The sequence below is a fragment of the Quercus suber genome, unplaced genomic scaffold (genome assembly GCF_002906115.3).
Source record: "Quercus suber isolate HL8 unplaced genomic scaffold, Cork oak 2.0 scaffold_305, whole genome shotgun sequence".
NCBI classification, from domain to species: Eukaryota; Viridiplantae; Streptophyta; class Magnoliopsida; order Fagales; family Fagaceae; genus Quercus; species Quercus suber.
This window is the reverse complement of record NW_027069761.1, coordinates 674,912-692,646: the sequence shown is the minus strand read 5'-3', so window position 1 is coordinate 692,646 and position 17,735 is coordinate 674,912. Positions and strand designations below refer to the sequence as shown.

General features: G+C 32.0%; 1 protein-coding gene across 1 annotated transcript; it reads left to right on the top strand.

The window, feature by feature from the left end:
* The first annotated feature begins 7,471 nt into the window (after positions 1-7,471).
* On the top strand, positions 7,472-10,750 carry LOC112025621 (uncharacterized). The gene is made up of 2 exons (XM_024058284.2): positions 7,472-7,859; positions 10,683-10,750. Exons 1-2 carry the CDS (start codon positions 7,472-7,474, stop codon positions 10,748-10,750), a joined length of 456 nt encoding a protein of 151 aa, XP_023914052.2.
* The last annotated feature ends 6,985 nt before the right edge of the window (positions 10,751-17,735 follow it).

Below are 17,735 nucleotides of genomic sequence, written 5' to 3'. Positions count from 1 at the left end.
AAACATTACGACAATATTATGGTCAGAGGCTGAGCTAGGGGGGCCTAGCTTTTTTTAATTTTCCCTAGTAGCTGAAAATACCAATAACTTAGATCAAGATATGCAAATTAGCTCCCCTCGAAATTTCAAATTTTGCCTCTTAAAATGTAAAATTTAGATCATAATTTTTTTTTTGAGACAGAGTTTTAACTTATGGCGTTCGTTCTTAATGATAGCTTTTTATCATCAGACGAAGACACCAATCAGTTTTTGGTGTAGGCGGAGATTGAAACCCAGATCTTTTATTTAACCATAAAAAACTTTACCAGTTGAGTTAACTGGAACCCACAATTTAGATCATAAAATTAATTTGACTACTCAAATTTTTAAGCAGTCCAGAAAACAAAAAGAACTAAATTAATACAAGAAAAATATTAAATTGGTACAAATAAATATTATTTATCCAATGGCCCATTCACTCTGGCAGTCCAAATACTAACAAAATCTAAATTTCCCTTAAATATATCTCAAATCACCAGAGAAAAAAAAATAAAAAGAAAAAAAAAAAAAAAAAAAAACCAAAATAAATCGGTCTAGTTTCTATATGTTTGCTGTACTACACCTACCCCTTGCGTAGCCAGTCACTGACCGGCTCCAATCCAAGCCGGTAACCATCATCACTGGTACATATCTCTCGCCCTCTTTCCCTCTTGCTCTATTTGGTGTTTACTGCTATGCACAACAAACTACTAGTTACTGCTCTTAGTTTTCTTCTTTTGTGATAGTGTGTGTGCTGTACAGTTGTACCACACTATCTTAATTTTGTTAAGTTTCAAAATTGTGTGGCTGTTAACTTCTGTTTTTATTTTATTTTTATTTTATTTTATTATTATTTGGATGGAGTGTGGCTGTCAAATTATAGTGTGGTTTAAAATTAATGTTATATTCTCTATAAAAAAAAATTGAATATTATATAATATAGCAGCTACATTTCATATTTATACAATTTCTTTTTAACCAGGCCATATAACTGTAATTAGTTTATAAAATTTAATAATTAGAATTCAAAATGTAAGTAATTTATGGAGAAACCATCCATAATTGATGAATATTTTGAGTGAAAAGCTATTGTTCAAACATTATATGTTAAACCCCTTAGAAACACTTGAAAATGTTAACATAAGCAAATAGATGTTGCTTCTCTAGAACATGATCTATCAAATACATGTTGACTTAAAGTAAATTTTTGAAATAATTTTTTTTTTTTTAGTCATAATAGTTTGGCTCCCCTAAGAAAAATTTCTGGCTCTGTCTTTGACATTATAGTGGCATTATAGTGTTTGGTTCATTTATATGTACAAAAAATTACAGTAATATAAAATTACCAAAAAAATTCACATTACCATAGATCATTGTTAAGTAATTATCTTATTGAATCTTGGTATCTTATACAAACTCATTGCATGCACTACATGCATTCTCATAGGTTTTTATAATCTTTTTTTGGTTCNCCTTACCCCAATACCCAATTAGACTTAATCTATTGTGACAGTTCCCCCTTTTGATGCACGGCTCCTAAGTACGTGACTAACCAATGTGCGGATCCCAGTACGCGACTTCAAACACCAACTTAGAAGGAGAAGTTGGCTGCAAAGTTCTTCAGTTTATCCTACACGATGAAGATTAGGAAGATGCTTGGTCACAAAACTCTTCAGTGCAAATACACAGCAACTTCTTCAGAGAAGATGAACTAGGTCAAGAACTTCGTCTTTGATCACAAATTGCTTGAACAGAGTTTGCTCAATTCTTGTGCAACTTGTGTACAATTTGATGGCTCTTAAAACAATCCTTTTATATGTTTAGGGTTAGGAGAAAAGAAGGCTCAAAAGTATATTCACAGATCCCAGGAAATCAGATCAGAAAATCTAATTTTATAAATCTCGACAGATAGTAGGTGTCGAGCAGCTATCGAGCAGGTGTCGAGCTTTAATGATTTTGCACTTCAGCTTGTTTTTCTTAGACAGACTTGATGACTTCAACACTTAATCTTGAAACCTTGTTTCTTAAAGTATTAAAAACACCTAGAACTACCCAATTACAAGTAGAGTGCGTTTTGTCAAAAGATTAGCCAATTTACATAAATAGTGACATATGTTCTTAACAAGTGAAAACACATATGTCCTAACAATTGATATTCCCGAAGATAATATAACAGATTTGAACCTTGACTATGATTGGATTTAGATATCTTAACAATATTGTCAATATATGTGTTTGTATGTGTTGCCATTTGGTTCATTTTATGGGTGTCAGTATGTGATATGATGACCTATAATCAATGCACAACTATTCTTATGAACTCCGATCTACTTGATGAATTAATTAAGAGGGCAACATCATGATTCGCTAGCTCTAGTATGGTCCTAAAAGTTATATGTACTTGAACCCTTTCAAGCTTCAACATAAATGTCTCAGGACCAATATCAGTACGATCGATGGAGGAAAATGATATATAGTCTCTATTTTAATTTAAAATATATTTTCAAGATTTAAAATTAAGTATGGTAAATTTAAAACACTCAATTTAAATAGATCTATTTCAATATTGAAATTAAATATTACAACATCGTGATATGATAAACAGATTTGGATATAAAAAATACAACTCTTTAATTTTGGAATACACTATTTCCATCTCACTTTAAAGTTTAAATGGAGACGACGGTTGTATTCTTATGACTGATGAGTAGAGGTCTTGATAAGTGGCGCAACTATTATTATTTATTAAAGTATAAAATGTATCTTATTTTATACTCTACCAATCATAATTTATCACATATTTTTTATACTTTTCTCATAAAATAAATAAAGTTTAAAATGGAACTAAATCAGATATATGACATATTGCAGTTAGTGAAATAGATGATTTCTATTTGTTGTTAAAAGACAATTAAGTTTATGCATGAAAGAGTGGTTACTGGTTGTCAATATGGCTCAGACATGCCATAACTCATAAATTTGTATTCTTGCTCGTAAAATTGATCTCATGAATCGTGGCATAATTAAGGTCAATAAAATCAATATAAGAGTTATACATTTTGTTTTTCCCTTTTTCTTATAATAAGTGAGAGTGGAAGATTCAAGTCCAAGTTCACCTTATTGAAAGAATTGGACAATGCCATTAAACCATACTGCTATTGGCAACTCATTAACTATTAAGATGTAAGAAGTTACAAGTTATGCATGATCAGTTGCTCGTATTTGTAAATTATGCATAAAAAAGTAATTAAGTACAACGGGATAATTTATTATTCTTCAATTCAAGGTGAGAAGGTTGTACATTTTGCATTTGGTTTATTTTCAATACTTTTTTAAGTGGACATGTTTTTTTTGTTTTAAATATACAATGACAAATAGTAGTACGTTTTAATTTTCACATTTTATTTAGTTAGTAGGTAATGTGGCAGTCTCTTATTAAAATAAAAGAAAATTCTTAAAAAAAAAAAAAATGCTTGAGGTAAGTTAATCCAGTACGTTTTAATCCTATTGAACCCAAATTTCTATTTTCTTCTCTGGCTGTCTTCATTCTTTGGTGAGGCAATAGGCAATTAGAAGGAAAACAAACTTTCTTTGTAGTCGGAAGCAAATAGCTAATTCTATGCATAGGATTCAACCAGGGCTTAGTACTTGCTTAAACAGGACTCACTTCAGGCCCAATTAATGTATGCTTTATATTTCAATACCACTAGGAGCCCGGTTGGGATTATGGGCTGCAGCAAAAGATAGTTCTTTCCCTCCTTTTAAACTTTGTTTTCTACTCAATAAATATTTATGTAAATTGGCTAATCTTTTGACAAAACGCACTCTACTTGTAATTGGGTAGTTCTAGGTGTTTTTAATACTTTAAGAAACAAGGTTTCAAGATTAAGTGTTGAAGTCATCAAGTCTGTCTAAGAAAAACAAGCTGAAGTGCAAAATCATTAAAGCTCGACACCTGCTCGATAGCTGCTCGACACCTACTATCTGTCGAGATTTATAAAATTAGATTTTCTGATCTGATTTCCTGGGATCTGTGAATATACTTTTGAGCCTTCTTTTCTCCTAACCCTAAACATATAAAATGATTGTTTTAAGAGCCATCAAACTGTACACAAGTTGCACAAGAATTGAGCAAACTCTGTTCAAGCAATTTGTGATCAAAGACGAAGTTCTTGACCTAGTTCATCTTCTCTGAAGAAGTTGCCGTGTATTTGCACTAAAGAGTTTTGTGACTAAGCATCTTCCTAATCTTCATCGTGTAGGATGAACTGAAGAACTTTGCAGCCAACTTCTCCTTCTAAGTTGGTGTTTGAAGTCGCGTACTGGGATCCGCGCATTGGTTAGTCAAGTACTTAGGAGCCGTGCATCAAAAGGGGGAACTGTCACAATAGATTAAGTCTAATTGGGTATTGGGGTAAGGGTTCAACTGTAGGTTGGTAAGGTACTTAGAATTCCTTTACTTGTAACCGCTTGATTTGATAATAGTGGAGTTTCGAGAGTGGTGACCTGAAGATCACCCGGTGGGGTTTTTGTCGCAAGAGTCTTCCCCATTCGTAAACAAATCACCGTGTCTTTTAATTTCCGTTGCATATTTAGTTTTTGATGATTTGTTTGTACTTCCACGCGTTTACATGATAAATTGATTAATTAATAACTTGGCTAATAAATTAATTAGTTTAATCACAATGGGTCATTCAGTTTGTGGCTTATCAAGGTCAATAAAAGACTGAAGTTCTTGTAGGAGCGCCTCCATCAGCTTGAGGTACAGAACAAGCTACATGAGATTGCAAAGGAAATTAATGAAGTGAGGAAGAAAATAAATGAGATGTTGGCTAGAGAAAAGGTAATATGGAACTCTGTTTGATCAGTTTGTTGCCTCTGGTTTAGAGGCTTTTTAGTTGTTTAATGCATTATCCTCTTAACCAAAAAAGAAAAAAAAAAGAACAAAAAGATCGAGGGCACTTTGGCTCAAGTGTGGAGACAAAAATACAAAGTTCTTTCATGCGACAACTTCACAGAGATGGAGAACGAACAAGATTGAAGGGCTTGACGATGAAGGAGTGTGGTTGGACAACCAAGATGACATTGAGAGGGTGATTCTGGATTACTTCACTAACATTTACAGCTCGAACCATCCATCTTCTTTTGAAGCAAGCTTAAGGGCAGTGTGTCAGAGGGTTACTCCAGAGATGAATGAAGCATTACTGTGTGAGTTCAGAGAGGATGAAGTTAGTTTGGCCTTGAACCAAATGCACCATACCAAAGCCCCCGGCCCAGATGGTATGTCACCTATTTTCTACCAAAAATATTGGGATGTTGTCGGATCGAGTGTAGTAAACAGTGTGCTCCAAACCCTTAGAACCGGGGTGATGCCTAATGGTTTAAACGAGACATTCATTTGTCTCATCCCTAAGGTAAATTGTTTGCAAAAGATTACGAAGTTCCGCCCAATTAGCTTATGTAATGTAGTATGCAAAATAGTGTCCAAAGTACTAGTAAATAGGTTTTAAAAAAATTTGTTTAAGGTGATTAGTGAGTTCCAGAGCGCTTTTGTTCCCGGATGGCAAATTACAAACAATGTATTAGTGGCGTTTGAGACAATGCACTACATAGACCAACGACAAAAGGGAAAGAAATGATTAATGCCGATAAAACTCAATATGAGTAAAGCCTACGATAGTGGAGTGGGCCTCTTGGAGGCGATGATGAGGAAATTGGGTTTCAGTGAGAGATGGATTGGGCTGATGTTGATGTGTGTAACAATTGTATCCTATTCGGTGCACATAAATGGGGAGCCAAAAGAAAAGATTATACCAATGAGGGATTTGCACCAAGGCGATCCTATCTCACCTTACCTCTTCCTATTGTGTGCAGAGGGGTTCACAGTCATGCTTAGAAAGGAGGAGAGTGGGGGCTTGATTAGTGGAGTTTCAATCTGTAGAGGGGCACCACGGATTTCTCACCTCTTGTTCGCCGATGACTGCATCATCTTTGGAGGGGCAAGTGTTGATGAAAGGAATAGACTGCTCAAGGTGTTGGCTGACTATGAAAACGAATCGGGGCAAAAATTGAATAAAGGGAAGACATCCCTTTTCTTTAGTAGAAATACCAGCAAGGAGATACAAGGGGAGATCAAAGAGATCTTTGGGGCTCAAATTATCCACAAGCACGAAAGGTATTTGGGGCTGCCTACTCTAGTGGGGAAAGGTAAAAATAAGGCTTTTAGTCGCATCAAAGACCAAGTTGGAAGGAAAATTCCGGGATGGAAAGGAAAACTTTTGTCGAATGTGGGTAGAGAAATCTTGATTAAAGTAGTAGCCCAAACGACTACAACCTACACTATGAGTTGCTTCAAGCTCCCGGATTCCCTTTGTCATGATCTTAATTCAATGGTGAGAGAATTTTGGTGGGGGCAAAAAGATAAGGAGCGAAAGATGGAGTGGACTTCGTGGGAAAATCTGTGCCGACCTAAATCGGAAAGGGGAATGGGGTTTAAGGACCTAAAAGCGTTCAACTTGGCTCTTCTCGCAAGGCAAGGTTGGAGGATAAGCAAAAATCCAACTTCTCTCACCCATAGAGTGTTTAAAGCAAAGTATCTTGTGGGGTGCTCTTTTATGGAAGCACAAGTGGGGAGGAAGCCCTCTTATGTGTGGCGAAGTATAATGGCAGCAAAGGAAACGATTGAAATGGGATCAAGATGGTGTGTTGGTAATGGCAGAAAAGTGGAGATTTGGCGTGATAAGTGGATTCCAACCCTAGACAACTTTAAGGTAATCAGCCCCCAAGGACCGAACGTGGAGTTGGTGAAGGTTGCGCAACTCATCGATGGGGATACGAGAATGTGGAAGGTGGATCTAATCAAGGAAACATTCCTTCCCCATGAAGCTGATGTCATTATCAGAATGCCTTTAAGTTCTAGACTTCCGGAGGACTCCCTGCTCTAGGCTGGTCAAAGAATGGCAATTTTACAGTAAGGAGTGCATATGGGGTGGCCCTCAAGGTACTTAAGAAAGCAAACTCGGCTAAAGAAGTAGGAGACTGCTCAGATAAGAAGAAGATTGTCGTGCTATGGAAGTCGATTTGGAAGCTTCAATGTCCAAACAAAATAAAACATTTTCTATGGAGGGCGTGTAAGAACATTATCCCAACAAACTTTTGCTTAGCCTCAAGAAGAGTGACTTCGGATAGTAGCTGTGGTTTCTGTGGTGACTATGAATCAACTGGCCATGGATTATGGGACTGCATTGTAGCTTCGGAAGTATGGAAGGAAGTGGGCCTCAATCTCCCTAAACTAGATCACCCTATGAAGGACTTCATTGATGTGGCGTGGTCGCTAAAAGAGAGGGAAGGTGTCTTGGATTGGGAGCTGTTTGCTATCATTGCGTGGATGGTGTGGAACAACCGGAATGTATTCAAGCACAAGGGGAGGTGCAAAGATCCTAAGTGAATTGCGATGAAAGCCAAGGAGTATGCGAAGGAAGTGGGCGAGGAGCCACAACCCCCTAGTCGCAGTCAAGCCCCTGGCAAAAATAAATGGTGTCCACCTAGAAATGGGAGGCACAAAGTTAACGTTGATGGGGCAGTGTTCACAAGCCAGAGAAGCAACGGAATCGAGGTGGTAATCCAGAATGAGAATGGACAGATTATGGGCGCGATGAGTAAGAAATTGCACCTCCCATTAGGAGCTTTGGAAGTGGAAGCAAAGGCAATGGAAGAGGGGATTGTTTTGGCTCGGGACCTGGGATTATGGGAAGTTGAATTAGAGAGTGATGCTCAGGTTGTAGTAACAGCAGTCACAGGAGCAGACCCGAGGCCAAGATCAATTCTGAAGGTTGTGGAGGGTATAAAAATGGGGCTGAGTTCCTTCAAGTATTAGTCGGTAAGCCATATTCGCAGACAGATTAACAATGCTGCACACATTACGGCTAGGGAAGCAATGAGTATTCATGATTGTCAAATTTGGGTGGAAGACACCCCCTGTAATAGCAAACCAAATTCAGTTGGATGTAATTTGTGAGGACAGTTTGTCCTAAGTAACGAAAGAAGTTGTGATTTTACCATTAAAAAAAATATATATGTTATATTATATAGTTTCTTAATTGTGACCTAATTAATAATATTTGTACGTAGTATAAGTAACTCTAATCCTATTTGTAAAGTAAATAGTACGTGCAACTTTAGGATAATATAGGATTTAGCCGTTTACAATTTACAACTTGCACTCTTTAATTCCTTGAATAAATTGCAACCGATAATAGTTGCCCTTCGATCATAGTAGCCTTATCTTCTAGCTTCAATGTTGGGAACACAACTATCTTGTATACGTTTTATTTCATATTAAGTTCAATACATTATAGATCTAGTTCAGTCCTACGTACGTGGTCATGCTTTCTTCCACGTTCTAAACCCAATTTGTACGTCCTCAGTTTCCACCTTAATTTAATTAAGAGGCAATGTTAGAGATATACAAGCTATAAATCCTAGTCAATCCCATATTCTCTTAAAAAACCTAGTTTAGGTCTATGATACGACATATTCTCCAAACTAAAGCCTACCATGTAATTAATTTGGCAGTTAATTATGGAAATTCAACCCTTATGTGGTGTTGTGGAAGAAATTCAACCCTTAGGTGGTTTGTCCATTGTTTGTTTATATATATATATATATATAATTGTTAATGTCTATTTTTGATACTTCAAAAAAAAAAAAAAAAAAAAATTCCGCCCTACCTCTTATGGTAACTATTGATTTTTTTTTTTTTTTTTTTTTTTTTGAGAATCATGGTAACTATTGAATAATAATAATAATAATAATATATAGAAAATTTGAGAATTCAAATTATGTACAAATTTTGTATTTAAATTATATTTACTTGTGGTTACAACTTAGACATAAAATAAAATAAAATAAAATAAGAACTTAACATGCATGAAGAAGCTAGTATTCATATATTAGTATTAGAAATAGAGTAGTCTCTTTTGATGTTCACTTTTCATAAATTCAATACATATTTCATTTGTTGTGGGTTTCAATTAGCTTAATTGGTAAAAAAAAAAAATTTAATTTAACGTATATTGAAAATTAATTAGTGTCTAATATAATAATAATCATGAAACTATGTTCAAAGTCTATCTTATTTATCTTCTTCTTCTTTTTTTTTTTTTTTTTTTTTTTTTTTTTTGCTGAATGAAAAAAAAATGAGGTTTTTGGTGTGGACTCATCGAGTTTACGACACGTGACGGCAATGAGTAATACCACATGTACCACACGAGCTTTGCTAAGACTATTGTTCATACTGCTTCTCTCTAGGTGCTAGGACAAGGACTCCTACCATCAAGTCACACCCCGTGTGGTTTATTTTATCTATCTATGTATATAAACGTCTTTCGCTTAATAATTAAACCAAATTTTTTTTAGAGAATTTCAATTTATGACGTTTGCTGCTGATGATAGCTCTTTGTCATCAGACCAAGTCACCAATCAGTTTTTGGTGTAAACGGATATTAAACCCCAGATCTCTTATTCAACTATTAGAGACTTTACCATTTGAACTAACTAGAACCCACTAATAATTAAACCAACTTAAATGAACAGTCATGGAAATTTTAGTTTTAAAACTCAAATGATTAAGTCTATAATAATATTTATTAGCAATCAAAGTCAATTAGAGTATCCACATTAGTGGTGCTAAATAGCTATATTTTTATTTTTAGCATCACTAATACTTAAAAAGGATGCTCTAGTGGTGGTGCCATGCACTGTAGCAAGAAGCTAATAATAATAATAATAATAATTATTATTATTATTATTATTATTATTAAACTTCTCTCTCTTCTCTCATTAAAAAAAATATTCTCTCTCTCTCTCTCTCTCTCTCTCTCTCTCTCTCTCATTTCTTCTTTTTTTCCTTCTCATTTTTTTTCTCTCTAGCGCCTCCCTCATCTCCTCTCTACTTCGCCGATGCCAGCCAGCTCACCAATACATCTCGCCGACCAACAGACCCATCCTGTCGAGACCCCATCTCCCCAAGCCTCATCATCGATCTATTACCCAAGCCCCATTCTCATCGAGTTTGTGCTAGATTTGTGTTTGTGAGCTGAGTTTGTGTTTGTGTTTATGTTGGATTTCCACTTAGTTTGTGTTTGTGTGCTGAGTTTATGTTGGGTTTGTGCTGATTTGGGGTTACTAGGTGCTAAGTTTCACATTGGTGGTGGAGGTGGTGCCTAAAGATAGTGATGAAGACATTAAAGAATAGGGAAAAAATAATAAATAAATAAATTATTTAATATAATAGATATATTATTTTATTGTGTTATTTATATTATTTTATTTTGTTTAAAACTAAAATAAAATCACTAATGCTAGACGTTTTGTAAAGTAAAAATATCAAATAGATAAAATAAATTTTTATAGTACTAAATAACTAAAAAAGAAATAGCCCCGCAATACTCACATGGCCAATAACTCTTAGCAGTTAAAAAAAAAAAGGTGAACTAATGTGATAAGGGAGGGTCTTATTAATTACTAAGGGAGGGTCTTATTATGTGTTGCAACCTTAACATAGCAGCTCTAATTGTTGAACTAGATGCTAGAGCGGTAGTGGATGCCTTCAGTAATAATCACTATGTGAATAATATTATCTCTCCTATATTGGATGATTGCAGGTTACTCAACTCTTGATTCAGCCGGATACAGTTTAAACATTGCTATCGAGAAGGGAATCGAGTTGTAAACACTTTAGCTAAGATGAGTTACAGCCAAGAAGAAGATTGTATTGAGTTTACTAGTTCATCCGTGGACGTATTAAAAGTGTTTGAAGATGACTATAATAGAGTTTGTTTGAACAAGACTTGTCCTGCCTCTCTTGTAATCCCTTAGTTTTTCTTTTAATGAGATCGTCTTTCATCAAAAAAATAATAATAAAATAACTCTTATAATCTCGAGTGAAAAGGCAAACATTGTCATAAATATACGGTGCAAGTATTACTCTTCGAAATAGACAAGGCACGTTAGGTAAGGACCCCATGTCCTTCTCTGGACGCCTTCTTGCAGTAGAGTACAGTTGCGGGGACGGTCGGGCAGCAAGGCAGCAAGAGAAAAGTAACGGCGTTAACCTGTTTCCGTTTGGGAAATGGAAATGACGTTTTAGGCTTTTAAGTCTATATATATATATATATAAAAGGAATATTCTTTTGGTTTGTTAAAGTGGCACTGTTCCACTGGCTTTTTTTCTTTTTTTTCTTTTTTTTCTTTTTTGGGTTAATATTGCAGTTGAACTAATGTTTGTTCAATTTCTAATGTTTCTCTGATTTTTTTTTTTGCCTGTGAATGCGTAAAAACTATAGTAGTTTTGCTACATTATTTTTTATTTTTCCAATACACACTATTTCACATTATAATAAAATAGTAACACAATTTCAATATATATATATATATATATTAACACAACAAATTCATACAATATTTTCACAATTGTTAAAGTGTTAATTCTTTATAGGTCAAAATAAAATAATAAAATATCATACTGGAACCAACTACAACTAAAAATAAAGAATTGTGAAAAAAGAAATGCTACATCCACAATATGTTTCATAATACTTTCATAACAAATCATAGGTGGTAAATTATTATCGGTTTTAATTTAAACTTACTGATGAAACTACTTTTTTGCCTACAATAATAACCTGTAACAACCTACTACTTATATTTATTATGAAAATGTCATGAACATAACATTTCTCTTGTGATAAATATTAAGACATCTTGTTATCGTTACAATATTTTCAAAACCACTAAACTGTCAATTCTTTACAAGTTAAAATAAAATATAACAAAATTATAAAAATATTATGAAAATATTGTGTCATTCTATTGTTTTTTTAGAAATTTTTTGTTAGTTTAGTAAACTTTGTTGAGCCAAAATTCACTGTTTCACGTACAGTTTTCTTGGGTTAACCTTTTTTTTTTTCTTTACGCACCATTTTAAGTAAAAACACATAGTTTTACACCCAAAAATAAAAAACAAAAACTTAGGTTAAAAACATTTTTCATCCTTTATGTTTAGGTTAGTTTATAATTTCTTTTTAAACTTTAAAATCAAGCAAATTTTCCCTTAATATTTTGAAAAAGAGCAAATATGTCATATTACTATTCTCTTAATTAAACCCTAATGAAAGTTTATGATTTTTAAAATATTTTCTTGTGTAACGTCTAAAATACTCACACTAAATTTTAACATTCCAAAATTTTTTTTTCACATATTTTGAGTTTTAGATGGTAGTAATTATTGAAAAGTTGAAATGATAATATAAGGTGTTTTATTTATTATCTAAAGAACATTGATTTTCTTAGTTTAAATTTTTTAAACTTATAATTTATCTAATGGAAAATTTGATGACACATAACTTTAGCTTTTTTTTATTTTTTTATTTTCTTAGCAAAACTCAGTTGTTTATTGTTGGAAGATGATGATATTCGTTATCATTCTTAGACGTTTTTAGTAAGTGGATATATTATAGGTACTAAAAAACTATTATAGTAAAATAGATATTTATATGTTAAATAGCTACCCTAACTTTGTATATGATCAAAATTCTTTTACAAATAAGATTAACTTTTTATGATATAATTATCAAAATTCTTAAAATTAATGTTTTTTTTTATTATTAATGTAAGTTTCTATGTACTTTAAAAATTAAATGATTTTTATTTTTATTTTGTGATATAAATAAAATCTAGAATTGATTTTAATCACTACTCTTTTTTCACGGCAAGCACGTACTACCCTAACTAGTTTTTTAAAAAACAAGAATATAAATGTGGTCATATATTAATTAATTAATTAAAAAATATATTATATTTATAATATTTTTACAATAAATCATAAATAAATAAGATGCTACGTCTTTAGAATGTATATTATATTTCGGTAATACTAATTCAGCATCTGTTTTGGTATTTTCTACCCAATAAATGAGTGATATTTGTTTCAAAAAACTATATCTGTTTTTGAAACAAGTATCACTCATTTATTGAACAAAAAATACCAAAATAAATACTGAATTAGTATTACCGAAATATAATATACTTTTTCCTACATCTTAACATGTCTAGTAAAAAAAAGAATTAGACCCAAGTTGAATCTAATTATTTTTTTCCCCACATATAATAATTCGTTTGTTTATAATTTGTTACGAAAATATTAACAAAAAAATTTCTAATTAAAATGCCACCTTAAACTTAACGGAGCCGCCTTTGCCATTAAATTTGAATGTACCACCCAGCATGCTTGTCGTTTTCACCTTGTAAGTTGTAACCCATGCAGCCTCTTCGCCTTTCCGCATCAAAAACCAAAAACCTCTCTCTCTCTCTCTCTACCATAGGATATATAGCTGAGTCCTACTCCTACCAAAGAAAAAGAGGCTCTCTATCACTCTCTCTCTCTCTCTCTCTCTCTCTCTCTCATTTATGGTCGGATGTACCAAATAACCAATGAGATAATGTTGACATATTTTTGGAATCCAAATAGGCAGATAGTGACGAAAATAGGGTAATTAATAACTTGAAAACTTGAGGCCTGAGGGTCTATATATGATAATCAAATGTTTACATTAAACCCCATTTAGGCAATTAATTAAGAAAATTATACTAAGATAGAGAGCTACAGCCAATAGTTCAATGCCTAGCCTGCGGCTCATGATTTATATGAAACAGTTAAAATGTTTTAATGTCTTCAGACTCTTCACTATTTAAATGAATAACCATTGTTCAGTTTGCTATGCATAACCATTGTTCCAAGATGACACTTTGGATCATCATTAAAATCGCTGGGTATAACAAAGTTAATTTGGTTAAATTAACCATCCACGTTTTACAATACACATGCATTTTACTCTTCATTTTGGGATATATCCAATTAAAAATTTCAAAAATAATTATATATATATATATATGTATGTATATATTTACAACTTGTAGCTAATGGATGTAAAACCAATTTTGTCAGTAACTGACTATAATTTGGCTAAAAAGAAGAAGAGATATTCAAGGGTGGGATATGAATGCATGCTCTATATATTCTGTATGCACATGATTCCTTAAAAGTTGGGTTAATTAGTCAATTTGTTGCAGCTTAATTTATAAATTAAGAGTGTTGGTTTCTCGAGATACACCAGTTTAAAACTTTGTTTTTTCTTATGCATAAGCACAATTTAATCAAGCCTCAAATTTATTTTTATTACTTCTTCTCTCTCTTTCTTTTTTTTTTTTCTTTTTTTTTTAATTTAAGGGCTATGTGAGCAATAACAAACATACATTTAGTCCTTTTTTGTTAGGACATTTTGATTTGATTTAAAAGATTTTATCAATTAACTTACTTGAAAGCTTGAGACAATAACAAAATAACTCTTACTTTTGGGGGTAGGGTGGAAGCTCTCCGGTATATATAAGAATTCAATATCTTTTTCTGGTAATTAATATGTTTTTGCTAATAGCAACTACGTACATATTTAGAGGTTAACCCAAGTTATAATCTCTATATATAATCATCACATATAGTTGGTACTTGGTACTGCTCCATAGAATATCTATTTTTAATCAATATGTTGGGTTAAAATAGATTGATCCCGGCTAATTAATTCAATTACCTAAATTGATTAATTAGGTCAAATTACATGCAAATCGTGGAGGCACCAACAAATCACCCAATAAACTAAATGTAACGGAAAATAAATTAACACGGTAATTGTTGACAAATGAGGAAAGCCTCTCACAAGGCAAAGACTCTACCGGGTGAATTTAAGGTCACCATTCCTAAAAATCCACTAATCAATACTCAAGCGGTTACTAGTATAAGAAATTTTACCATTATCTTGGCCTATCCCAAAATACCAACATATAGTTGAACATTTGCTTCAATACCCAATTGAACTTGATTTTGTAGTAGACTTCTTTGTTTTGCACAAATCTCCAATCTATGACTAACTTCTTTGCATGAATCACAGTATGTGACTAACTCCAACAACTTGATTGATTGTTGTTAACTGCAAAGTTCTTCACTTCATAAACGATGAAGATAAAAAAGCACTTGGTTACAACACCTTAAGGCGTACAAATGCAGTAATTTACATAGAGCATTTGAGTTCTAGGTCTCTATTTCCGTACTTTATGACTTTTAAAATAAGCATTATATATGACTAGGGTTGTAGAGAGAGAAACCCTAAACATTCAAGTCATCATGGGCCGAATTTTACATCTGAGAATTCTAAAATCGTAATTCTCAATAGATGAAGCCTGTGTCGAGTTTCTTCATTAATCCTTGATAGCAGCTAGTGTCGAATTAGTGTCAAGCTTTAATGAAACAACTTTTTTTCACTTATTTCTTGGATCAAACTTCATATCTTTAATGATACCACTTGATATGTTTAAACAACATACTTCTTGATACATTAAACCCAACTTAGATTTACCCAGTTTCAAGTAAAGTGTGATTTGTTAAATGATTAGTCAATTACATAAAAAATATGACCCTAACACAATGGTATAGGGTGGTCCTGTGAGAACAAATTAACTTAGAGGTCCATTATCCTATGTTTTTCCTCAAAGTAAAGACAGACAAAGAAGATAAATGTTACGACGCATAGAATGCCACATGAGAGAGATAAAGAGGGGAATATATCAATGGATTGAATTTGAAGAAAATATATTAAAAAGGAATGGAAAAGAAGTAATTCCCATGTTTTATTTTATTCTTTTATATGCATATTTTTCAAGAATGAGAATAATATTAATTAATTTACTGTTGAAATAAAGATGAAATATTTATTTTATTTTATTTTGTTTTGAGAATAACAGAAATGAGTAAAATTTTATTAGTGTTAACTATGTGATTAAGATATACAAGATATAACTTTTTGTTAATACTACGCTTAATATTTAACAAATACATTTTGGTTTCATTTACACGTTCTCTTAAATTCGTGTTAATTTGATGTATGTCATTTATATTTGTTTCATAAAATAATTTTATGTATCACTTTAAAGAACAAAAAAATTATAAGTGAGATAGTTATTAATTGATCATATTTTGCAAGCATGTATGATGTAAAAAGACACAAAATCCAAAAATTGATTTGTTAAAAAAGAAACTTATGTATTAGATGATACAAACCTAACTCAAACTATATGTACGTGTGTGTTTTTTTTTTTAAAACTCTCAAACATCCAAGAAAAAACATATATACATCATTATTTATTTTTTTCTATTTTTTTCATTTTTGGTTAAGTTACTAATTTGACCCTACTAATATTGGGCAAAGTTCAATTTGGTCGCTTGACTATTAGTTGTGTCAATCAATCTTTTGAATTTTAATCTTAAGTTAACATTATTCTTAGCTATATGCATTTTTCATTTAAATTTTAACGAAATTAATAATAAATCTTTTGAATTTTAAAATTAATTTAACATTATTCTTAGCTATGTGCATTTTTCATTTAAATTTTAACGAAATTAATAATCAAAATTGACTTGATTTTAATACGTTCACAATTTTCCTATCAACCTTAATTAGTGTCATTATTGCGACTAATTTATTAAAAATTGAGTCAAGAGGAGATTCAATGATAAAACAAAATTAATTTTGAAAATTGATAGACTGAATTAACACAATTAACAGGTTAATAATCAAATTAAATTTTTACTTAATAATTAATAACGGGAACATGTTGAATAAAAATTCTTAGTGCTCTACTGTACATTCCATTGATTTTTTTTCCTTTAACTTTAATTACTATATAAGGAAATATATATGTGTGTGTGTGTGTGGCAGGCTACAATTAGTAAAATATAAAGTTGAACACTTAGAATGTATTGAGTATTTTTATTCGAACCACATTAGTAATTTAATTTCTTTTCCACCATCTAGAATACGATGTGCATTTTATTTTATTTTATTTTTTCAATTTCAAACCTTAATTATTCTATAAAGTAAATAAAGGGATGTAGACTACATGATGAAGCATAAATTACAACACTAAGAGTGGGACATAATATTTTTATTTGGTAATTAGCATCTATTGTTTTACCTAACCTGTACGCATGGTGCGTGAGGGGAATAAAAACCATATCGCGTGAGGAATAACAACTCATTGTCCCACATTGAGCGTTTCACTTTATTTCTAACCAATCACAACTTAACATGCCTTCATTTTTTTTTTTTCTTACAAAGTAACAAAATTTTAAAAGGAAAGAAAAGTAGACATATGGTGTAGTCTATAGAGTAGTTGGTCCATTGTTTTACCTATCTTATGCACATAGTGTGAGGTGAATAAAAATCATTTGGAATATTAGTATAATACACTTTATATTACACTAATCACAACTTGCAACAAGTTCATTATTACTTTCTTATAAAGTAACCGGAGTTTAAAAGACAAGAAAATTAGACATATATAACATAATAGAATAAATTTTTCTATGTTCCACACTTCTTGTATCCGCTTTATGCTTCCTCAATTTTGATATGTCATGTGTACAACTTTTATTTTTCTCCATTTCTAAACTTTGGTTGAAGTAGAGTAAGCACAAATTAAAATACTAATAATTCGTTTTTTACTAACAAAAATATTAAAAACAATATCTTTTAATAAACACTATATTTTCGAGATTCCGAAAGGTGGCTAATAAATGCGGGGAAAAAGTATAGGCTATGGAGAAGACA